Source organism: Phacochoerus africanus, chromosome 2, assembly GCF_016906955.1.
Source record: "Phacochoerus africanus isolate WHEZ1 chromosome 2, ROS_Pafr_v1, whole genome shotgun sequence".
Classification (NCBI taxonomy): domain Eukaryota; kingdom Metazoa; phylum Chordata; class Mammalia; order Artiodactyla; family Suidae; genus Phacochoerus; species Phacochoerus africanus.
This window is the reverse complement of record NC_062545.1, coordinates 238,104,055-238,130,366: the sequence shown is the minus strand read 5'-3', so window position 1 is coordinate 238,130,366 and position 26,312 is coordinate 238,104,055. Positions and strand designations below refer to the sequence as shown.

General features: G+C 41.7%; 1 protein-coding gene across 6 annotated transcripts in view; it reads right to left on the bottom strand.

Annotated features, from left to right (window-relative positions):
• Nucleotides 1-26,312, bottom strand: part of UNC13B (unc-13 homolog B) — a 240,564-nt gene that overhangs the window by 31,513 nt on the left and 182,739 nt on the right. For 5 of the 6 annotated variants that reach the window (XM_047767856.1, XM_047767851.1, XM_047767852.1 and 2 more), the window contains 3 exons: nucleotides 5,563-5,609; nucleotides 2,731-2,809; nucleotides 270-344 (listed from right to left, as the gene is read on the bottom strand). In XM_047767856.1, the coding sequence (XP_047623812.1) occupies nucleotides 270-344; nucleotides 2,731-2,809; nucleotides 5,563-5,609 (201 nt within the window). Of the gene's footprint in view, nucleotides 1-269; nucleotides 345-2,730; nucleotides 2,810-5,562; nucleotides 5,610-7,982; nucleotides 8,006-23,059; nucleotides 25,616-26,312 lie in introns of those variants that run through there. The other variant, XM_047767857.1, reaches the window with a different exon arrangement.

Below are 26,312 nucleotides of genomic sequence, written 5' to 3'. Positions count from 1 at the left end.
GTCAGCATTCAGGCTTCTTAGGGAAACAAAGGGTACTAGGCTCACCATAAAATCCTGACATCAGTGGTCACATACTCCAAGATGCAATTTAGGTTTATCCTTGATCTGGACCCTTGCCTCTCCCAGTGTGCAAAACTAAGACTTGATGCTATCTACATATTTCATTATCAACATGTGCCCAACACTTTTGAATTCCCAATAAGTATGGCTATGTAGACGATCACTGGGCCATAGGCCAATGGACTCATGAAAGCCCATGGGTCACTTACCAGCTCTTCATCCTTGAGAGAGGTACGTGTAGCCATTGCAGAAGTAATCCCTGCCTTCCGGGACTGGACCAATGACTGTGAGAGAAGACTTACTGTCAGCTCTGGCTACCACCAAGGGCTGGGCAAAGTCCTGGGAAGGGAGTTTCAGTGACCAAAGCTATTTCATGATAATTTTTTTTTAACTGTTATTCACAGGGGACTGCCCATGGATAATAGGTAACAAGCACCCAAGATTAATAAGATCAAAACCCATGGCCCTGAAGGAACTATTCTAACAATGTCAGAACAGCACTTCTGTCAGGGATGTATCATCCAAAGAGTTTCTCTTTTCTGAAATATTTTTAGGTATCTGACCCCAGAGAAACTCCTTGTTTATAGGAAGGCAAAGGAAAATGAAAAGTTTAGAATTACAGAGGTAACAGATCATTATGAATAGGACAGACACACAACTCTGTCAGAGTCACATTTGAGAACCATCACTGGGCAGTTCCTGCTGGAGCACAGTGGGTTAAGAATCCAACTGCAGTGGCTTTGGCCACTGCAGAGGTGTGGGCTCAATCCCCAGCCTGGCACAATGGGTTAAAGGATCCAGCATTGCTGCAGCTGCAGCTCAGATTCAACCCCCGTCCTAGGAACTTCCATATCCCGTGGGTGTGGCCATAAAATAAAATAATTTTTTTTTTTTTTTTAAAAAAGAACCATCATTGGGAACAATGATTCTATACTATATCCTCTACCGCCTGGTACCACCCCATCCCCACACAATCACAGGCGGGCTGTGGAGGCCAGTGGCCCAAATGAGCAGGGCATTTGGTAAGTAAAAGGGGCAATGGAGCCTAGACTCATTGAAATCAAGCAGGCTAGGGCGTTAAAGCATGAGAGCTGGGATGCCCTGCTAGCCAGGCACTTGTGTGAAAGAGCCCCATGAATCTGCGAAGTCCAAGCTTTAGGGGCCGCCCCTGGAGAGGCACATGGTTTGCCAAAGGCAGTGGACACCAGGCAGACAGAATCATTATATCAGCCTAAGCGAGAGAAACAGGATGTGCCCAGGTGGTCTGGGATGTGGACTCTTATAAAGGATAGAAAGGGGATCTGGAGACACTCACCATAGCCTGTGCAGAGGAAGCAGAGAAAGGAACAACATGACGTTAAAGTCCCCCCAAGGGCATGAGAACTTTCAGAGACAACTGAGAGGTTCTTCCCTATAGCCCAAAGTAGAAAATATGTCCCAACCCCCTCTACCTCTAGTCACCAAAAACTGTCTTCAACCCAGACAGCTGACCAGGGTCCATGGCCTAGAAGAATTATGCCATAAAGTGAAATATGGGCAAGGTTAAAAGACAGACGAGAGGAAACAAGAAATGAATAAGATACTGCTACCCAATCAGTTAAGTTTAAAAAAAAAAAAAAGCTATTGAGCAAAGAGGGAACAGAGGATGAGAAGAATTAGGAAGAAATGAAGATGAAAGACAAGGAAGAAGGTAATAAAGAGATGACATCAGAATTTATTTTCATCCGAACAGCTTGATGAAGAGTTGGTGGGAGAAGAGATGCTTTGGAAAGGAGGAAAAGAGAAAGGTATACAAATAGCAAGGGGGAAAGGAAGGAAAGAAAGAAATGATGAAGAGAAAATAGCAGGGGATGCTTCTATTCAGTCAACTAAGGAGGGAGAAACTGGTGAGAAAAAAAAGCACAGAATGCAAGAGAAATGGAAAAAGGAGTGGACAGAAAAAAAATAGATTGAACAGGGAGAAGAAAAAGAAAATAGAAGTAGAAAGTGAAAATAAGAAAAAGGTTCAGGCTTTGCTAAACTATGGCTCTGGGACTCTGGGAGGACCTGGGCTCCACTCCACCCTTACTACCTGCCAAACTACAGAAAATTCTTTGAGGTGATTCTGTCTTAGGAGGTATAACCTCAAATGGGAGCTTCTGGTCATCCTGGAGGTCCTGAGATCAGCTGTAACTCCTAAACCTGTTTCAATTCAATTCCACAAATTTTTATCACTACCTCTCAATGCTAGACACTAGGTAAAGGACTAGGAGTACAGAGATAGCCTAGAAAGCCTGTGTCTTGGGAGACTTCCACCTGACCTCCAAGAAGGAGTCATACTGGTCATGCTTATCACACATGAAGGGCAGTGATCTAGGTCAGAACCAGAGGAAGTTTGCATTACAGGCCATCAAAGGAAGCCAAAGAGATAACTAGAGGATGGATAAGTAGAAGATGACTCCAGAGCCCAGCTTTGAGGGTTCAAGCTATAAATGTGCCAGGCAGGAGTTTGAGCTAATGGAGCACCTTGGGCTCTGACAAGGGAGTGAGGTAATTTAAGGTCCCACTGAAGCCATCACTAAGTCTCAGTGAGCGACTAAATGCCCCACTTCCAGTCCTGACAGCTTGCCGAGTCCCAGTGGGAGATATCCTAAGGCTACAGCCTAAGCCTGCACAGGAGTCCTTACTCACCAGATCGCTGACAAGTGGCAGTGGCTTCTTCCTGCGTAGATCTGGCATGCTATCAATGCCATAGAGCCCTCCAGCTGGCCTGGGGAGAGAGGAAAATATGTCAGGATCTTCAGTCCCGCCTTGTGTTACTAGCACGTTCAGTGTTCCATTCTCCTTGTTCACCCTCGCCCCAGAAGAAGATGAACTGAGATCTCTGCCATGTGCCTTTGAGAGGGGTAAGGAGGACAGAAAGTGAGGGAGGGAAATAAAGCCATGAAATGATGAACAATGGAATCTGCTCTCAGTGTCTCCTTCTAAGGTTTTCAGCCGAGGACTGAGATCTTTTTTATCCCACAGTGCCAGTCCAAGGCTCCTTTGTTTATCTGAAGGCGCTTGTGCTCCATAAAGCAAGGTAAGAACTGGTGGTTAAGATAGCTCCTCTCTAAACTCAGGCCAGAGACACTGATCCCTCAAGGTTAGTCTTTCCTGACCTGTGCTAGAACAGAACCCACAGGAATAGTTCTACATAAGAGCTGCTGCTCATGTGAGCAAGACTGCCAGTCAATAACATGTAGAAAGGAAACCTTCCCCAATCTGGGTAAAAGGGTCACCAATTCTGTCATCCAAGCCTTCTGAAGAAAAAGGGTCTCCATGGAAAAAGGAACCTGCATACTCAAGCAGATGCAGGAGAAATGAATGGGAGACTTCAAAAGATCATTTGGACGGTGGTTGTGGGAGACCATTTAGGAAGGAAACAGCAAAGAGACTCTGAGTCTGGCTTAGCATTATGGTCATGTCAATGGGAAAAAATTATAGCTGGAGCAATTTGAGATGTCTAAAACTTGTATACTTCTTCTACACTTATTAATATCATTGTTCTTTGCTTGTTCTTCTATAATAATATGCAATTTAAAAAAACAGAATTTCTCAAAAAGAACAACATTCTCATAGAGATAACCCGAATTTTACCTCCAACTTAATCCATGTCCTCTGCTGAAATTCCTTCCTCTCTTTGGGTCTCAGTATCACTTCTATAAAACGAGGGGGATGAACTACAAAATCTCTCTGACCTTTTAGAAGCTGTCATTCTGAGCCTCAATGAAAATAATTCATGTACTTGACTTTAATGAAAGCAATGAGGTAGGTAAAGTGGAGTGGCTAAGTGGTACAACTGGTCTGAAAAGAGAAATGCCACAGAAGAAAGTGTGTACTGACAGCTAAAGGCAAAAGATGGAGCCACTTGGGTCAAGGTCAAGAGTTGAAACACGCAGTCAATTATCAGCAATGTTGATTTCTAAACATCTAGCTTCCTGAATGCAGGCAGTGAACTTTGTTCTCAATGAGACTACCACAGCTACACAAGTTCCAAACTTTTGACAACTTTCAAGGATTAAGCTGAAGCAATAGAAAGTTGACAACAGGGAGGCATTTAGAAAAATCACTGCATGGCTCCGTTTTAAAACAGCCTGGAGGAGTTCTCTTGTGGCACAGTGGGTCAAGGATCCAGCATTTTCACTGCAGCAGTTTGGGTCACTGCTGTGGCAAGGGTTGGATCCCTGGTCCAGGAACTTCCACATGCCATGGGTGTGGCCAAACACTTTTTTAAATTAAATAAAATAGCCTGTGAGTTTCCACTGTGGCTCAGTGGTAACAAACCCAACTAGTATCCATGAGGATGCAGATTCAGTTCCTAGCCTTGCTCAGTGGGTTAAGGATCCAGCATTGCCGTGAGCTGCAGTGTAGTTCGCAGATTCAGCTCGGATCCTGCATTGCTGTGGCTGTGGTGTAGGCCCACAACTACAGCTCTTATTCAACCCCTAGCCCCTGGGAACTTCCATATGCCACACGTGTGGCCCTAAAAAGAAAAAAACAATTATTTGAAGAAAGGAGCTAAAGCCCTGAAGAAGGGCTGTTGAAGAAGCAACTGGTGCCCCAAGTTTGTGGCATAAAAAACCATAAAACATCCCACATAAGCCAAGAAGTTTTTCTGCAACAAAGATGAGCTTTTGACAAAAGAAAAAAGGGTTGCTCATTCACATGATTAACTTTTGCTATAAAAAAGACAAATCACAAGGAAAAGGAACATGTAAAAATGTAGTAGGTAACTTTTTGATATGATCTTTTTTCTTCCCTGGTGAGAAGCAAGAGGAGGCAGCCACTGAGAATTCTGATGTCAAAAGGCTTTTGTGGGACAAAGATAGAAGGAAGATCCTGAGAAGTAATTTTGAGAAGTGTACACTGGAGTGGGAGGGGCACTTAATCTCTTTTCTCTCTTAAGAATAGTCAGTTAGTTACAGGCAGCAGTTGAGCAGTTTAAAATGACTCTCTGGTGCAATCACATGGGTCTGAAACTCCCAGACAAGAAACAGAATACACAGAGCTCGTAAGGGATGCTACTTCTGTCTTCACTAGAGTGGAATGGAGTATGTAGGTGACTCATAACAGCTAAAGTAGGACGGAGCCCAGGGAGTAATCTAATCAGCTACACTATGAACAACAGAATAGAAGGAAACTGTCTCTAAACACAGATATTTTTCTAATTTCCTCATTCTCATAAATGAAGGGTATATCACCATTATGATGCAATACATCATTCTAGCCTAAGGATAGAGGAGCCCCAAAGGTTCCTCCCCTGCTCCAGGGGAATCACTCTGCAAAGCTCTTTTCTGTTTCTGAGGAATCAGTCTGCAGAGTTCTCTCCTCTGCCCCAGAGAACCAAAAAGTCTCTACAGTGGAACCTCTTCCTTCCCCAGAATCCAGCTGATAAAGTTGATTCTGCTTCCCAAGAGAAAAGCTAGAAGTAGTATAAGAGACTGCATAAAATTCACAGAAATCTTGTAGCACAATACTTACCCTTCTGGGAGCCACTGAGGCAAAGAGGGGTCACCATCATCTGGAATCTTTTAAAAGAGATAGAAATAAGTTAGATCCTGGAAAGATGGGGGACTGCTATTTTTTTTTTTTTTTTTGGTCAGGCAATGAGCAGTAAAAAGTAGGAAGCTCGCAGCAGTGCAGGTCACATACCCCACTGGTGACATACCCAGCCTGATGTCTCATTTGATCAGCCAGGGAAACAAGCAGACTGCTGAAACAGTACTTCATCTCCTTTCTCCCCAGTGAATGGGGAGGATATAAGGCCAAGCCTACTGAGATCCTAGGACTAAGGTCCACTGGGAGCGTGAGAGTTGCCAGAATCGATAGGCCCCTCACATAACCCACTGTATATATAACAGTTAGCTAAGGCCAGGAGAAGGGCCCATTTAGGTTTCCAGGCCTAAAAGGACAATTTCATTTAGAATCTGGTCTTTCTTTCAGCTATATTCTTAAATTATCTTAACTGTCTCAGTCAGACCTGGTCTTTCTGGATTCCTATGTTATCTTTCAATTTGACTTGGCTTAGGTGCCACGAAGCCCTAAATCACTGACACTGAGTACACTCCACATTTGATAAACTCCATAAAACAAGAGAACCCAGGGCAGATTAGACATTTGGATCATCACTGGTGAATTTTATGAGCTCTACAATAAGAAGTTGAAAATTGGGGCACCAACTAATTCAAGGAAGGAATAGCTGGAAAACACTTTTTAAAGGTTTCTGTGCAAAAACCCCACAGTAAATCCTTCAAGCAGTGTACAGAGAGAGTTCCAAAGCTGCCAAGCCTCTCCAGAGAACCAATGGTACATGCTGTGTAGGCTCAACAGACTTAGTATGGGCAGGTCTGCGGCTTCCTGCTCCTCCACCCCAACTTCCCCACCACCTGAGACCTGGGCTCCAGCTAACCATCCTGGAGCAAATGAGCTCCAGAACAAGGGAGGTACAAGTAAGCTATTTAGCTCTGGAGAGGGGGTAAAGTTTGGGAGGGCTAAGGATGGGAGAAGTTATAGACAAAATGAGGGGCAAGTAGTAAAATATGAGAGGTAGGAAAGACTAATGGGTGATGTAAAAGTTGGTAAGCAGTAGGTGCAGGATGAACTTTGGACTCAAGACCCTTCTCAGTAAGACCCTTTAGTTGCTGGTACTCAAATCAAGCCTGTCTACTGCCTATAGTCCTTCATGAGCACATTTCGCTGCTTCCACCTCCTGCCCTGGTTCTGTGAGTGGGATGATATGGTGGAGCAAAGGCCAGGCCCAAAAGGCAGCCAGAAGTGGCTGAATCAATTCTCTTAAGGTTGCATGTGAGAGTAGCCCATTCCTAAATTCCCTGATCCTATCAATCAGAACTTATCCTCCCTTTGGAAAAAGTCACTGCACTGAGCAGACTGTTATTTCCTACCTAGAATTAGATGTTTGCCAGAAACCACTGGGCTTAAGGAAACAAAGTCGCAAAAAGTCTTTGGCAGGCAAGGTTCACAGGCTCAGATAACATATTTCCTGTGCTTGGGCAGGGGGGTGGGAGGGACAGCAAGTCTGCAGAATCCTGCAGACGCAGCATAGAGCATGCACACACAAGGAACAGAAGGAGGGCTGAGCGAACCAGAGGAGGTCTAGACAAAGTACCAATAGGAGGTACCTTCACAGAAATGACTTGCACCTGAGGAAACATAGGTGACCATGGATTCTGCACATAGGGCTACAGAACATGTGCATACACCCATGGGGGAGGATTCATTGTTCACTAGGGCCCAAGTCACTGCCAAAGCAAAATATTACTGTCTTCAAGAACAAGTGCTTGCAGGCACAGAACACTGATACACTATGCATTCACACGGCATGGGGAAACCACATCACAGGTCTATAGAAGCTTGTGCTCACAGAGAGACCAGGAAGCCTATTCAGAAGCATAAAAGCACAGTCACACTTAGGCTCCAGGCAAAAGGCACAAAATGCCTATAGCAGCTCCTGCTCTCAAATACAAAGTATGTGTGCATGCTGGGCTCTGCGAGGGATTACAGCATATGCCAATCTGCAGCAACAAGTAGAAACTGGACACACACTGTGCAGAGTAAGAAAAGAGGAGGGCAATTAGTATGTGGGGGAGTTTAATTGAGTCCAAGTCTAAGCACACACATGCTACAATGAATGTATACCATGCTGGCACACACATTCTCACCCTGTGCTCCAGGGATATTTGCAAGAGCACACACGGGCACGGAGCATGCACACAAACTGCTTTCAGGAAAAACAGACGAGATGCATGAGCCAGAGCTCAGAGGCATAGATCATATGCACACACACGCGCACACACACACACACAAACACACACACGCACAGAGCTCAGGAGGAAGGGGAGAGAAGTGACAACAAAAAGGACCCCAAAGGGCCAGAGTATAACCTGAAGGGCTCCTCGCTTTTCTTCTGCAAGGAGAGAAAGAGCAGGGGGGAAAAAAGGGCAGAGAGGTTAGTAGATTCATTCCTATATCTGGGAGCCTAAAGAAAGTGCCAGCTAAATCTCAAGGGACATGGAGGAGAGGGAGAGGTCCTCTGAACAACTGGGCAGTTCATAGAGCCTAGCTTCCAGAATCCTTACTTCTTGTATTTGCTGGTCCTTGCTTTTTAGTTTAGAATATCCTTGCTTTTTAGTTTAGAATATCCTTACTTCTTGTATTTGCTGGTCCTTGCTTTTTAGTTTAGAATATCCCAGAATATAAAACCCAAAGGACAGAGAAAAAAAGAAAAGAAAAAGGAAACTAGGTAAGGAACACTTTAACTGACCCTGTTAAAGGTATCTCTCTTCCTCCACTATCTTAAATGTATCTTAAATATATTGTACACATCACGTCAAGAGTTACTTCCATTGTGTCCTTCTATTCTTCCCAGAGTTCCCCATAATGCCTAAAGCATAAAATCCAATCTATGACAAGTCCATCAAGGCTCTCCTTGATCTGGCCTCTTACATCTATTCAGTGAGCTCAGACTTAGTCTTGAGACTTATCTCAGATAATGCCTCTGTGAAAATTTGTCTGCCTTTCTCTCAAAAACAGAATGTGGTGCTTTCTACTATATACCCATGATGCCCATGCTTCTTTGAGCACCTTCTATGACAGTATGCTATCAGTACTCTCTCCTTGTTATTTGTCTGTATAAACATCTCCCTTTATACCTTGTGAATTTCTTGAGAGCAAGAATTATATAGACTGTATTATTTTTCCTTTGTACCCAGAGGGTTTAACACATCTCCTAGCACCTAGCATTTGTATGTAGTGAAAGGAACCTAACTTCTAGGACTTAGAGAACAACAGCTTTTCTAAGAACATGTCTTTTGCCTTCACCAAAGAAAAGAGAGCCTCCTAGCCAATAGCCTGTACCATTTTCCAGACTCCAAATAACTTCTGTATTAGTCCTTCAGTTTGTCCCACCCATTGGACAAACATTTTCTTGGGTTTTTTTTTTTTCTTCAAAAAAGCCTTTTCTTGTTAGAAATAATTTTTTTGTGCTTCCCAACTTCCTAAAATGCCTTAGGATTTTTCCACTAGGATTTAGTTTTCAATTTATGTCTACAGAACACCTGCTTTACAGGAAAATCCCTGACCCTTAAGAATGATCTCACTCTTTCAGACAGTCCATCTTATAAGGAAGTGACATACTTCCTCATTGTTAAAACAATCTTAATTCCATTGTACTTGGGAGTCAAAAGACTTGAGGCATTCAACTTATTTGAGCCTGCATTTCCTTATCTGTAAAAAGAGGATAAGAGCAGCTACTTCCCAGGATTATTGTAAGGATTCATTTCTTAAATACTTATTGAGAACCTACTGCACACTAGGCTCTGTTTTCAGTGCCAGGGATGCAGCAGTGAATCCTGACCCTGAGAAACTTCTATTCTATTAGGAGGAGCAGACAACTAATAATGATGATGGAGAAGATGACAATAGCTAACAGTAAGTGAATACACTACATATCTGGTATTTGAGTGAGCTCATCTATTTCTCATGATTCTACTGGGTAAATACTATCATCTCCATTATTTTAATGATTAAACTGAAGATTAGAGATGTTAAGAAATTTGCCTAAAATCACAGCAAATGGCAAAGCCAAAATTCAAAAAAACACTCTGGGAGTTTTACCGGTGGTACAGTGCGTTAAGGATCTGGTGTCACCACAGCTCTGGAATAGGTCACAGCTGTGGCTCGGATTCAAGTCCTGGCTGCTGGTATAGCCAAAAAAAAAAAAAAAAAAAAATCAAACAAACAAACAAAAAACCCTAAACAAACAAAAAACTCTAGCCTTTCTGATTCCAGGACCTGGAAATACTTGTATCACATGTGACAGGAACTCTGCTGATAAATTCAGGTAAAGGGAAAAGATAATGGTTCCTGTGGTGATGTTATAATTTATATTAAAATTTATAAAAAGTTGTCAGGGAGGCCTCATTGATAAAGCAACATCTAAGCAGAGACATGAAGGAAATGAGTAAAGAAGCTATTCAGAGTTCTAGGAGAAATGTGTTCCAGTCAGAACACACAGCAAGTGCAAAGCCTAGGGTGACAGCATAGTTGGTGTCATAGCGTACCAGTTCAAATAGGGCTCTACAGGCCCTGATAGGCATAGTGGCTTTCATTTTGAGAGAGACAGAAGAACAAGTGGAAGGTTTTGAACAGAGAAGTGATATTGTCTAACTCATGTTTTATGAGGATTACTCTCGTTTGGGAGAACAGACTGTAGAGGAACAAGGGTAGAAGCAGGGAGACCAGTTAGACCACTGCAATCACCTACACAAGAGAAAATGACTTCCATAAGGATGTTACTGGTAAGATTTGGGATTGTTTCTTAAAGGCAAAGCAGGCAAAATGTACTAATTGATTGGATATGAATTGTGAAAGAAAATGAGAAGTCAAGAATATCTCTATGGATTTGAGCCTGAGTGGCTAGCTGTAAGAGCGGAGTTTCTGGAAATTACCTGGGGACTCAGTGGGTTAAGGATTGGCATTGTCAGTGCTGTGGCTCTGGTTACTGATGTGGCATGAGTTCAATCCCTGGCCTGGGAATTCAGCATTCTGTGGGCATGGCAATAAAAAGAGAGAGAGAGAATGGTGTTTCCATTTACTAGTAAAAAAGACTATATAGGAAAAGCAGGTTTGGCAGGGGCTTGGGGAAAAGGATTTTGGATATGTCAAATCTGAGATGCCCATTTATATGCAAATGTTGATATTAAGTAGATGTGGAGTCTGGTGTTTCTGGAAGATGTCTAGGCCAGAGATATAAATCTGGGAATGCTTTTTTTTTTTTGTCTTTTTTGCTATTTCTTGGGCCGCTCCCGCGGCATATGGAGGTTCCCAGGCTAGGGGTCGAATCGGAGCTGCAGTCTCCAGCCTACACCAGAGCCACAGCAACGCGGGATCCAAGCCGCGTCTGCAACCTACACCACAGCTCACGGCAACGCCACATCTTTAACCCACTGAGCAAGTGCAGGGACCGAACCCGCAACCTCATGGTTCCTAGTTGGATTCGTTAACCACTGCGCCACGACGGGAACTCCTGGGAATGCTTATGATTATGAAATACATGAGACTAAAAGAGATTACCTAGGAAGTGAGTATGAACTAAAAAATGAAGTCAGGATTGAATCCTGGGATACTGCAAGGTTGGAAAGATAAAGAGGGACCAGCAAAATGACATAGGAAGGAATGATCAATAATGTTGGAGGAGGAGACAGGATTAAGATGGCTGAATAGAAGAAATAGAGCTCAACTTCTTTTATGAAAACAACAAAATTACAAACAAATGCTGAATGACCTTGAACCAAATAGACTGGAAACTTTCCAATAGATATTCTACTCCAGAAGACAAAGATGGGGCCACATCAACATGGTAGGAGGGGTGATTACATGATGTAAGCAACCCCATACCACTGGGTGGGCAGCCGCAGACTGGAAAGTAACTGTATCACAGAGACTCACCTACAGGAGTGAGAGTTCTGAGCTCTGTGTCAGGTCCCCATGCCTGGGGATCTGGCATTGGGAGAAAGAGCCCCCATAGTATCTAGCATTGAAGGCCAGGGGGGCTTGTGCACAGGAGCTCCACGGGACTGGGTGAAACAGAGACCCCATTCTTCAAAGGCACATACAGGTTTTCGTGTACACTGGGTCCCATGGCAAAGCAGAGACTCCAGAAGAATCTGGTTTGGACATGACCGCAGTTCTTGGAGGATCTTCTGGGAAAACAGGGGGTGACTGTGGCTCATTGTGGGGGAGGGACATTGGGGGCAAACATCTTGGGAAAAATTCATCAGCGTGTGCTCCTCTAGAGGTGGCCATTTTGGGAAAATATGGCCCTACCCATCAGCACTGGGAAACCCCAGGCCAAACAATATTCCTGCCCCACGCATCAGTAAACAGACTGCCTAAAGACCCCCAGGCACACAGCCACCTCTAATCTCACTGAGAAACAAAGCTCCATTCACCAGAGGGATAGGAATCAGCCCCACCTACCAGTGGGCAGACACCAGTCCCTCCCATCAGGAAGCCTACAGCAAGCCCATGCACCAACTTCAACCACAAGGGGGGCAAACATCAGAAGTAAGAGAGGCTACAACTCTATTATCTGTAAAAAGGACAACACAACAAAAACCTATAAAAATGAAAAGACAGAGAACTATAACTCAGAAAAGGGAGAAAGAAAAACCCAGAAAAACAGCTAAGTTATCTGATTATCAGCCTCCAGGAAAAAGACTTTAGACTGTTGATGCTGAAGATGATACATGACATTGGAAAGAAACTGGAGGCAAACACTGAGTGAAGAAATTCAAGATTTAAAACTTAAGCAAGGAGAGATGCAAAATACAATAACTGAAATAAAAAATTCATTAGAAGCAGCCAACAGCAGAATACAGGAGGCAGAAGAACAAATAAGTGAGGCAGAGGACAGACTAGTGGAAATCACAGATGCAGAACAGAAAAGAGAAAAAAGATTGAAAAGAAATGAAGACAGTCTAAATGAACTCCGGTACAATGTTAAATGCACCAACATCTGCATTACATGGTACCAGAGGAGAGGAGAGAGAGAAAGGGACAGAAAAAACATTGGAAGAGATAGTAGCTGAAAACTTCCCTAACATGGGAAAGGAACCATTCACTCAAATCCAGGATGTGCAACAAGTACCATATAAAATAAACCCAAGAAGGAATACACCGAGACACATATTAATCAAACTGACCAAAATTAAAGACAAAGAGAAAAATATTGAAAGCAGCTAGGGAAAACAAACAAGTAACACACAAGGGAACCCCAATAAGGTTATTGGCAGATTTTTCAGCAGAAACTCTGCAGGCCAGAAGGGAGTGGCATGATATACTTCACGTGATGAAAGGAAAAAAACTCCAAGCAAGATTACTCTACCAAGCAAGGCTCTCATTCAGATTTGAAGGAGAAATCAAAAGCTTTACAAATAAGCAAAAGTTGAGAGAATTCAGCAACGTAAACCAGCTTTACAGCAAATACTAAAAGAACTTCTTTAAGCAGGAAGGAAAAGGCCACAACTAGAAACAAATATACCACAACTGACAAGGCTTATCAGTAAAGGCATATATATGATAAACATAGGAAATCATCCATGAACAATTGTGCTACCAAAATCAGAAATCGTGAGAAGAGGGGGGTACAGATGCAGGACACTGGAGATGCACTTGCAGTTAAGAGACCAACAACATAAAACAACCTCTATATATATAGACTCCTATATCGAAACTTCAGGGCAACTGCAAACTAAAAATCTAAAATTGATACCCACAAATAAGAAAAATCAACTCAAATACAACACTAAAGATAGTCATCAAACCACAAGAGGAGAGAACAAGAGAAGGGAAGAAAAAAGAGCAACAAAGCCAAATCTAAGAGTTCCCGTCATGGCTCAGTGGTTAACAAATCCAACTAGGAACCATGAGGTTGCAGGTTCGTCCCTGGTCTTGCTCAGGGGGTTAAGGATCTGGTGTTTTCGTGAGCTGTGGTACAGGTCTCAGATGCGGCTTGGATCTGGCATTGCTGTGGCTATGGCATAGGCTGGCAGTTCTAATTATATGCCCAGCCTGGGAACCTCCATATGACACAGATGCAGCCCTAGAAAAGGCTGAAAGACAAAACAAACAAACAAGCAAACAAAAACAAATCCAAAACGATTAATAAAATGGCAATAAGAACATACATATCAATAATTACCTTAAATGTTAATGGACTAAATGCTCCAACCAAAAGACACAGACTGGCTGAATGGATACAAAAATAAGATGTGTGTGTGTGTATATATATATATATATATATATATATATATATATATATATACACATATATATATATATATGTGTGTGTGTGTGTATATATATGCTGTCTTCAAGAGACCCACCTCACTTCTAAGGACACATACAAATTGAAAATGAGAGGATGGAAGAAAATATTCCATAAAAATGGGAATCAAAATAAAGCTGGAGCAGCAATACTCACATCAGACAAAACAGACCTTAAAATAAAGAATATTATGAAAGACAAAGAAGGACATTAGATAATGATCAAAGGGTCAATCCAAGACCAAAGTATAACAATTGTAAATGTACATGCACCCAACATGAGATCACCTCAATATATACAGCAACTGCTAACAACCTTAAAAGAAGAAATTGACAATAACACAATGAGAGGGGCAGACATTGGCACCCAACTTACAGCAATGGACAGATCATCCAGACAGGAAATCAACAACAACAACAACAACAGAAAAAAACACAGGCCCTAAATGAAGCATTAGACCAGATGGACTTAATAGATGTTTATAGGACATTCCATTCAAAAGGAGCAGACTACACATTCTTCCCAAATGCACACGGAACATTCTCTAATATTGATCACATTCTGGTCCACAAATCAAGCCTTGGTAACTTTAAGAAAATTGAAATCATATCAAGCATCTTTTCCGACTGCAATGCTATACGACTAGAAATCAACAAGAAAAACACTGGAAAAAACACAAACACATGGAGACTAAACAACATGCTACTAAATAACCAATGGATCACAGAAGAACTCAAAGAGGAAATTAAAAAATACCTAGAAGCAAATGACAACAAAGATACCACACTCCAAAACCTATGGGATGCAGCAAAAGCATTTCTAAGAGGGAAGTTTATAGAAATACAACCCCACCTCAGGAAACAAGAAAAAGCTCAAATAAACAACCTAAATTTACATCAAAAGCAGCTACGGAGGGAAGAACAGACAAGACCTAAAGTTAGCAGAAGGAAAGAAATCATAAAAATCAGAGCAGAAATAAATGAAATAGAAACAAAGAAAACCACAGAAAAGATCAACGAAACTAAAACCTAGTTCTTTGGAAATATCAACTAAATTGATAAACCCTTAGCCAGACTTATCAAGAAAAAAAAAGAGAGGCCTCTAATCAATAAAATTAGAAATGAAAAAGGAGAAGTTACAACAGACATTACAGAAATACAAAGGATCATAAGAGACTACTACATGCAACTATACACCAATAAAACGGAAAACCTAGAAGAAATGGACAAATTCTTAGAAAAGTACAATCTTCCAAGATTAAACCAAGATGAAATAGCAAAGACGAACAGACCATTCACAAGTACTGAAATTGAAACTGTGATGAAAAAACTTCTAAGAAACAAAAGTCCAGGACCAGATGGCCTCACAGGAGAATTCAACCAAACATTTAGAGAAGAGCTAACACCTATCCTTCTGAAACTATTGCAAAAACTGAAGAGGAAGGAACACTCCAAAACTCATTTTATGAGGCCACTATCACCCTGATACCAAAACCAGACAAAGATACCACAAAAAAGAAAATTACAGACCAATTTCCCTGATGAACATAGATGCAAAAATCCTCAACGAAATACTAGCAAACTGAATCCAACAATACATTAAACGGATTGTATACCATAATCAAATGGGATTTATCCCAGGGATGCAAGGATTCTTCAATATCTACAAATCAATCAGTGCGATATACCACATTAACAAACTGAAAAATAAAAACCATATGATCCTCTCAATAGATGCAGAAAAAGCCTTTGACAAAACCCAACACCCATTTCTGATAAAAACCCTTCAGAATGTGGGCATAGAGGGAACCTACCTCAACATAATAAAGGCCATATATGACAAATCCACAGCTAACACCATTCCCAATGGTGAAAAGCTGAAAGAATTCCCACTGAGATCAGCAACAAGACAAGGATGCCTGCTCTCACCACAAGTATTCAACATAGTTTTGAAAGTCCTAGCCACAGCAGTCAGAGAAGAAAAAGAGATAAAAGGAATCCAAATTGGGAAGGACAAAGTAAAACTATCCCTATTTGCAGATGACATGATACTATACCTAGAGAATCCTAAAGATGCTACCATAAAACTATGAGAGCTCATCAATAAATTTGGCAAAGTCTATGGATACAAAATTGATACAGAGAAATTGACTACATTTCTATATACTAATCACAAAAGATCAGAAGGAGAAATTAGGGAAACAATCCCATTTAAATCACATTGAAAAGAATAAAATACTTAGGAATAAACCTATCTAAACAGAATAAAAAGAATAAAATACTTAGGAATAAACCTATCTAAAGAGACCTGTACTCTGAAAACTATAAGATGCTGATGAAAGAAATCAAAGATGACACAAGTAGATGGAAAGACATACCGTGTTCTTGGATTGGAAGATTCAACGTTATCAAAATGACTATACTACCCAAGGCAATCTACAGATTCAATGCAATCCTTATCAAATTACCAAGGACATTTTTCACTGAACTCGAACAAAATATTTTAAGTTTGTTTGGAAGCACAAAAGACCCAGAATAGCCAAAGACATCCTGAAAAAGAAAAATGGAGCTGGAGGAATCGGGCTCCCAGACTTCAGACTATACTACAAAGCCACAGTCCTCAAAACCATATGGTACTGACACAAAGAAATATAGATCAGTGGAACAGGATAGAAACCCCAGAATTAAACCCAGGCAACTACAGTCAACTGATCTATGACAAATGAGGCAAGAATATACAATGGAGAAAAGACAGCCCCTTCAACAAGTGGTGCTGGGAAAACTGGACAGCCACATGGAAAAGAATGAAATAAGAACACTTCCTAACACCACACACAAAAATAAACTCGAAAAGTGGATTAAAGATCTAGATATAAGACCAGATACTATAAAAACTCTTAGAGGAAAACATAGGCCAAACACTCTCTGACATAAACCATAGCAACATCTTCTCAGATCCACCTCTTAGAGTAATGACAATAAAAACAAAAATAAACAAATGGGATTTAATTAAACTTAAAAGTTTCTGCACAGCAAAGGAAACCCTAAACAACACAAAAAGACAACCCACAGAATGGGAGAAAATCTTTGCAAGTGAATCAACTGACAAGGGATTAATCTCCAAAATTTATAAACACCTTCCACAGCTCAAGACCAAAAAAATAAACCACCCCATGAAAAAATAGGCAGAAGATCTAAACAGACAGTTCTCCAAAGAAGACATACAGATGGCCAAAAAACACATGAAAAGATGTTTGACATCACTAATTACTAGAGAAATGCAAATCAAACCACTATGAGGTACCACCTTACACAGGCCAGAATGGCCATCATCAAAAAGTCAGCAAACTGGAGTTTCTGTAGTGGCTCAGCAGTTAACAAACCCAACTAAGAACCATGAAGTTGAGGGTTCGATCCCTGGCCTTGCTCAATGGGTTGGGGATCTGGTGTTGCTGTGAGCTGTGTTGTAGTTTCGCAGATGCAGCTTGGAATCCGAGTTGCTGTGGCTCTGGCATAGGCCAGCAGCTACAGCTCCAATTAGACCCCTAGCCTGGGACCCTCCATGTGCCATGGGAGCAGCCCTAGAAAAGGCAAAAAAAAGTATGCAAACAATAAATGCTGGAGAGGATGTGGAGAAAAAGGAACCCTATTACACTGTTGGTGGAATTGTAAATTGGTGCAACCACTGTGGAAAGCAGTATGGAGATTCCTCAGAAAACTGAAACTGAAAGTAGAATTACCAGCAATCCCACTCCTGGGCATCTAACCAGAGAAAACCATGACTCGAAAATATATATACTCCAATGATCACTGTAGCACTATATACAATAGCCAAGACATGGAAACAACCTAAATGTCCATCAACAGAGGAATGGATAAAGATGTGGTACATACACACAATGGAATATTACTCAGCCATTAAAAGGAACAAAATAATGGCATTTGCAGCAACATGGATGGACCTAGAAATTATCATGCTAAGTGAAGTCAGCCATACAATGAGACACCAACATCAAATGCTTTCACTGACATGTGGAGTCTGAAAAAAGGACACAATGAACTTCTTTGCAGAACAGATACTGACTCACAGACTTTGAAAAACTCATGGCTTCCAAATGAGACAGGTTGGGGGGTAGGGGGATACACTGGGGGTTTGGGATGGACATACTATAAAATTGGGTTGTGATGATAGTTTTACAATTATAAATGTAATAAAATTCACTGAGCAATAAAAAGAAAATTAATGTTGGAGGGAACCAAGACAGAGAGGTGTTCTGGAAGCCAAGTGAAGAAAGTGTTTCAAAAAGAAGAAATTGAGACCTAAGAATAGACTAAAGATTAATGACATAGAATTGGGAGTCCAGAAATAAACTCTTACCCTTATGGCCAGTTGATTTTTTGATGATTTGATGAATAAAGAATATTCTTTTTCAACAAGTAATGCTGGGAGAATTAGACATACACATTCTCAAGAGTGAAGCTGGATCCCTATCTCACACCATATACAAAAATCAATTCAAAGTGAATCACAGGGAGTTATAGTTGTGGCTCACCAGAAACGAATCTGGGGAGTTCCTCTTGTGGCGTAGTTGGTTAAGGATCCAGTGTTATCACTGCAGCATCTTAGGTCATTGCTGTGGCATGTGTTCAATCCCTGGCCCAGAAACTTCCACGTGCTGTGGGTGTAGCCAAAAAAAAAAAAAAAAAAAGTTTAAAAAAAAAAGAAAAGAAATGAATCTGACTAGCATCCATTAAGATACAGGTTTGGTCCCTGGCTTTGCTCAGTGGGTTAAAGATCCAGTGCTGCTATGAGCTGTGGTGTAGGTTGCAGACTTGGCTTGGATCTGATGTTGCTGTGGCAGTGTCATAGGCCAGCGGCTACAGCTCCAATGGACCCCTAGCCTTAGAACCTCCATATGCCATGAGTGCAGCCCTAAAAAAATAAATAAAGAGAAGAGCCAAAATAGTTTATGAAAAAATCATAGCCCTAAACGTAAGAGCTAAATAAAACTATAAAACATTGAGAAAAAAAAATGAGAATAAATCTTTGTGACAATGATTAGACAATAGTTTCTTAGCTATGAAAGCAAAAGCAAAACCAACACAAGAATAGATAAACTGAACTTCATCAAAATTTAAAACTTTTACACTCTACTTCACACCCACTATGATGGCTATTATAAAACAACACAAAATAAACAAACGAAAACAACCAGGAAGTAACAAGTGTTACTGAGCAAGGATGTGGGGAAATTGGAACTTTTGTACACTGTTGCTGGGAATGTAAAATGGTGCAGCTGTTGTGGAAAATAATATGGCAATTCCTCAAAAATAATAAGAATTACCATATGATCTGGCAGTGCCACTTCTGGGTATATACCCAAAAGAAATGAAAGCAAGAACTCAAAACACATTTGTGCACCCATGTTTGTAGCAATATTATTTGCAATAGCCAAAAAGTAGAAGAAACCCAAGTAAGTGTACACTGATGGATGACTGGATAAAATAACTGTAGTATGTATACACACAACTGAATAGTATTCAGACTTAAAAAGGAAGGAAATTCTGACACATGCTACAACATAGAGGAACTTCAAAGACATTATGCCAAGTGAAATAAGCCAGTCACAAAAGGACAAATATTTTGCAAATACACATTGTATGAGGTACCTAGAGTGGTCAAATTTATTGAGATAGAAAATACAATGGTGATTGCCACTGGCTGGGGGGAGGAGAGAATGAGGAGGAGCCATTCATAGCAACGCGGGATCTGACCCTCCTCTGCAACCTACACAACAGCTCACGGCAACGCTGGATCCTTAACCCACTGAGCAAGGCCAGGGATCGAACCTTCATGGTTCCTAGTCAGATTCGTTAACCACTGAGCCACAATGGGAACTCCCCACATGGGTCAATCTTGAAAATACTATGTTAAGCTGAAGAAACCAGTAGATAAAGGCAATATATTATGTAAACCCATGTACATGCAATGTCCAGAACAGGCGAAGTCATAGAAATAGAAAGTGGATGAGTAGTTGCCAGAGGCTGGGGACAAAGTGGACTGGAGAGTGACGTTAATACATTAGGGGGTTCTTTTTGGGGTGATAGAAAAGTTCTAGAATTGATGGTTGCATAACTCTTAATATACTGAAACCACTCAATTGCACATTTTTGAGGGATTTTAAGGGTGCATATTATGGTATATAAATACCCCAAAAGCTGTTGTAATAAAAAGAAGTAATCAGTTATGTCAAGTTACTAAGAGAGTGGCAATATGATGGTCATATGATGGCCTTAGCAAAAGCTATCTTAATATTGGTAGGAGTGAAAAAATTGAATTTTAATGTAATACATGTTTGATTGCTTAAAATACTGCATGGTATATACACCCTCCCCATTTATAAAAAAGAAGGAAAAAGATTAAAAAAATAACTCAGACTAGTGGTAAGATAGTACTAGTAAACTTAGGCCCTAAAAGGTCTCAAGTAGAGCAGTGAACTTTTTCAAATCTTTCATTCTGGTAACATCACTGTTTTACTGAATCAGTTTACCAGGTTAGGGTGACTGCTTCTGCAGACTCTATAACCAGAGTGCGTTGGAGAGAGGTGGGCCTGGGTATTTCTGAACCTTGCTCTATTCCTCCTGCTCTATGGAATGGTGCCAGAGTCAGGCTGGACCCAGCACCAAAAGGACGCTGCCAATGCCCAGCAGCCTCTCTACCATGCCCTCTGTAGCCCTCAGACCAGACTGGGTCTCGGTAAGTATCCAGAATTTTGGCTTGATTTCTTATTGGCGTTTCAGAAAATCTCCTTCTTCTCATTATCTCTGCCGCTGCTACCACCTGCTTACCATGAGCACCACAAGTTCCTGCATCATTGAGCAGGATGTCAGTTCAAAAGGGAAATTCTGGAACTTGAAGAATTGGCTCCAGTGTTCTGGATGCCCATGTTAACATCTACTGCTGCCAAGGTTTAAGGAGTCCATAAGGAAGTACTGTTTTGATATCTGTTGTTTGTATTGTTGCTTAATATAATAATTTCTAAATGCCCAAGGAAAAATACAAGGGACTGCAAAGTTAAGAGGAGACCGAAATCTCTTGTAATCAAGGAATTACAGAAAGCTTCCTGGAAGAGGTGATATTTTGGCTGTATGTTGAAGAATAAAGCAAATTTTGCCAGGCTGATACAGTGAACATAGCACCTTAGACTAGAAAGAACCATGTATATGTGAATATGTTAAAAACAAAGTACAAGGCGAATTTGTGAGACACCATTTTCCTTTCAGGTGGAGTATAGTCGAACAATGGAATATAAGCCTGGGAATATAAACTAGGGACCACCTGAAATGGTCTGAATGGCAAGTGAAGGAATTTAGACTTTTTTGATAAGCTATACAGTGCAGTTCTAGGGATATTTAAAAGGAACATGATTTTAATTGTTAATTTTTTAAATGTAGTTTTATGACTTGGTGCTATATAGATACTATTCAAATTCTAAAGATTATAAAATGGTATACAGTAGAAAATCTCCTTTCACTGCATTAATTTTTCCCCTAATACCTTTCCCCATGGGCAGTCATATACCAGTTTCTTATGTATCTTTGTTAGATATTCTATACATGTACAAACAGACACCACCGGTTTGTGTGTGTACTCTTTTTTTTCTACAAGCGTAAGCATCTTATACACAGTGTTCTGCGCCTTTTTTTAAAGATATCTTTCCATTTCAGTAAACAGGTACCTCTTCCTTTTCATAGCTGCATGGTATTATATTCCATTGTTTGGATGTGCCAATAAATTATTTAAGTAGCCTTTCTTAACGAACATTTAGATTGTTTTCAATCTTTGCTATTAAAAACAATGCTTCAAAAATAGTCTTGAACATATGTTCCCTTCTACATGTGAAAATGTACCTGCAGCATGTATTCCTGGAATCGCGTTGGGGCTCAAAGGATATATATATATAATCCTGATAAATTTTGCCAGTTGCCTTCCTTAGAGGTTATATCAATTTCCACTCCCATCCCACTAGCAATGTATGTGTGCGTGTTCTCTCACACCTTTGCCAACACAATATGTTTCATAATTTTAATTTTGTCTTAGAAAGATTAATCAGGTTATATGCATAAGAAGACAACCCCATTTACATTTAAAATTAGATGAATAAAGCATATGATTTTGGATAAATTTAATTTTGATTGGGAGAAGTAATTTTATTTACTTATTTATTTTTATTCTTTTTGCATTATGGTTTATTACAAGATATTGAATAGAGTTCCCTGTTCTATCCAGTAGGACCTTGTTGTTTATCCATTCTATATATAATAGTTTGCATCTGCTAGCCCCAAACTCCCTGATTGAGAGAAGTAACTTTAAAGCTACCTATCTCCATGCTACCTAGAAAAAAGTTCTCTCATTCTTTGTAACCAAAACCATTCCATTCTCTCTTAGGTAAGCAGCCTTTATGTAGCTAGAGGTGGAAGAAAGGGAATATGACCTATGGAGGGCAGGGTCAGGCTATTGGGCAGGGCCAGCATTATAAGTAGTTCCTGGGCTGTTCTGAGTCAGAAATAAGGTTCTGTGTTGTCAAATCCAGGGTTAGGAAGAAATCAGATTGGGATAAGGGAAATTCCCACAGTGGCCTATGAAGTGGAAAAGCCCCATCAGCTTCTGGAGAAACAGCAATCTTAGCTCAGCAAGAAACCCATGGAAAACAATTTTAAAATGCAACATAGGATTGCATCAGCTGCCCAAGTTCTTGTGAGAAACATGCCTCTTTTCCCCATTCCTACCTCCTACCCCACAACTACTTTACACCAGAATATCCTAAAAGTCCTGCAGCTATGAACTACTTTTGCCCTGATGTTTCCTCTTCTTCTGAAAAGGTATTTTTCTAAAGCACTCTGCCCCCAATAACTTGGAAGCTCCCTAGAGACAGGAACTTCTTTCCTGTTGCTTTTGAACTCTTTCACTCCAGCTCTCACAGGATTAGCTTAAAATCTATACTCCAGTAATTGAGACCGAGTCGAGCTGTGCACCTCCCCCATTACCTTGTGAAACTCACCATCAAACTGGGTCTCATGCTGGCCTGACCCAGACAGCTTTGTGAACCCATTAAATAGAGACCTGAAATACCTGGGTGCATGTCTTCTACTGAGAGATGGTCTGTCTTCCGTACTAGCTCGTGCAAAAGTTTTTTCTGCCTCAATCTTTTCTCTTTTAGAACATTTTTAAAATTGTCGATGCATTTGTTGAGATAGATGGTCTCTGCACACACTTGCTCTAGGCTTAGTCTCCCCTGTTTGGGGGATTCAGGCCTGGAACAAGTTTCACTTCCCAGACATGGAGCCAGGGCAAAACCTGGCAATGAATATGCAAGAGGCAAGTTATGAGAAGCCAGAGAGATGTTGCTGGGATCCTGCGAGGTCTGGTCTCCCTGTACGGAGATGCCCACTCCACCAGAGACCACGCTGAGCAAGCTCTCACTCTCCTGACTCCCAGGGCTCTCCACTGAGAGATCCTGAGCTCCCCCTGAGCTCACTGTCCCAAGAAGTCTTTCACTGTTCTCTGACTGGGATCCACTCTCAATGCTTTCCAGGTCCTCAGGAGTGATGGACCCACTATTTTCCAGCTTCTGAAAAACGCCCTGCAAAGCTGAACGAAAGTGGTGAATTGCTCGGCCCAGTTTACTGCGGTAAAACTTGATTTCTACATCTTCATCCTCCTGTGAGCCACCCAGACAAGAGGACTTTTCAAAGACATCTTTAAGAACCTGAGCAGCACATTCCTCCTCTTCATTCAAGTCAATATGAACCATGTCACTGAAAGTCTCAGGCCCTATGATAATTTCCTCCATCATGCTATCACAGCTCAGAGTTGCAAACCTTCTGGACTTATCTGTCAAAAGGTCCTCTAACTGCTTTGTGCTCAGAATATCAAGCCCAGCTTCACAGGCCAAGAGTTTGTCCTCTGTCTTCAGCAACCCAGACAATGATAGGCAACTGCTGGCCTCACTTCTGTCACTGCAGTTGTTTTCTATTCTTGCTACTTTACATGCTTCAAGTCCTTGGTTGCACTGGTTAAAAACCTGAGATTTCCCAGAATTCTCCTCTTTTGAGAGTAACACTAGGGAAGGTTCCTCAAATTGATGGAGCTTGGACAGAGAAGCCTCTCTCCCTGTCAGTTCGCCATAGGTGCCACTGATAACTTGGGATGTTCCTGATGTCCCTTGAACTTCGTCCCCTGGCTTAGACTTATCATTTGGCTTTGCTAAATTGTTCTTGGGTAGGAGGCAAAGGCCTTGCTGTTCAGGGGTCTGGGGGTCTCTGTGTTGATTCTGAGCCCTCATTTGATATGCTTCTGTTATCGGTCCTCTGTCCCCTGTTTCCACCTGAAAAACTGGTTCATCCAGATTTAAAGAATTTGAATTATGATCCTGAAGCTTTTGTTCAAAAAATGATAGAGATTCCTTTTGGGGATTCTTATAGCACTGTGGTTGGCTTGGTTCTTCTCTTGTGGCAATCCGGACCCCCAAACTCTGCAAGAGGATGGACTTTTGCAATATGAGGTCTCTGTGCTCTAGATTTGCAAGCTTCACAACAGTAGGCCTGGGCGCTGGGGTTTTGCCCGCCCTGTAAGCCTCTTTAATGTGCCTGCTGCACTGTATGCCATTAACACAGAGGTGCTTGGCCAGGAAGCTATGCACCAGCTCCACTGTATTTTCCCCATCTTGCTCAGGAAGTCCATACAGATACAGGATGGCTTCCTCACTTGGTCTTTCCACATGGGGTTCCTGGGCCTTTCCTCCCACACACACCTTGGCCAGGGAGCTGCTGCCCACCTGCAAGCCTTCTATTTCACTCAGAACTGAGTCTACACAACTAGAGACTTCATCCACTGAACCCCGGACTTGGCTCAAGTGCTGCTGCAACTCAGCAATCTCAGTTTGGAGACGGCTGATACCTTGCAGCTCTCTGATGATATAGTCCACTACATCCCCCAAAGGTTCTCGCTGTTCACGGCTGCAGCCTTGGCCAGGGCCTCTGTACAAAAGGGGCTTGGCTTGATCCCTGTCTGAGGGCTCTTGACAGCTTGTGGTATTGCTGGCAAATGGGAGGTCTTGAGAGCCAGACCCTGAAACACAAGCAGTGGAGCCCAAAGGAAGCTGGCTACTGGCCTGCTGCCCAAAGCTACAACATTGGGCCAGGCCCCCATCTCTACCCCCATCAATGGCTGAGGCTACTGACCCACAGCTTGAGGGCAGGAAGTTGTCCTCTGGTAAGGATCCAGCAGGGCCTGAGGACTTGCTCTTGATGCCACAAAGAGTTTCTGCCTTAGCCTTATCTGGGGAAAGCCTGGAAGAAGGTCCCAAAGTGACCATGATTTCTTCCTCTGACTCTTGCAACAATCGCTTCATTTTCTCCCTCTGGGTCTGAGGGATTCTTGCCTTCTTCCTCTTGTTTCTGGTCAGGATGGTTAATAGAGATTATGTTAGAAGCCAATACCCTGACCTGCTCTTTTCAGTCTATTTTTAGCAATTATTGCTCGCTGATGCCTTAGGCTTGACCCACAGTGCTGCCTGGAATGGTCTCATGTGTGGTCTCCAAACCTGGCACATGTCCCTGGATCCTGGTTTGACTCTTATCCTGCAGCTAGTGAAAAAGGAAAATAGTGCACTCAGGTCAAAAAGCAGCACGGTAACTTTAATATGAATCAAGCTGTCAAGCAAGAATAAGAACAGTACCTACTATGATGGTAGGAGTCAATTACGACCTGCCTTCCAATGCTAGCGTTAAAGGCTATAGGCAGGCAGTTTTCTCTCCTTGGCGTCCCATCAGTTTTGATGTAAGATCAAATCAAGTCCTTGTGTTCTGAGCAAGTACCTAAAGGCAACAGGATTGAGACAAACTCCTGGGAAATAGGTGGGGTGAGGTCAATGGCTGAACCTTTACAAATTCAACATGAGGGTACGGCTCAGGAATGAACAAATAGATGCTTAACCACCAAAGCTCAAATCACATACACAGTAAAAGACAAGACATACAAATGTTTCTTTCTTTCTGTTTTTCCCCCCCCAGTTTATTGTTCTGATGAAGAATCAACTACTCAAAGGTTTGCTCCTGCCTGTGCTTATAGTACAAAATGTTTTCCCTTTGTTTAGTGACAGCAACCCTTTACTTGGAGAAAGGACCATGAGGGCAAAGTGATTTCCTAGCATTGTCCACTGCTGGATTTTTGAAGGGTTGCTCTAGTGCTCTGATGGGCCTGGAGAGAATGATATATGGGGCAGGTGGGGAGTTGGTTATGTTACAGAGGGCTAGAGGGTACTTTGCTGTTCTCCAAAAAGGTGTAAAAAGACTCACTACCAGTCTTGCCCCTGCTCCCTACG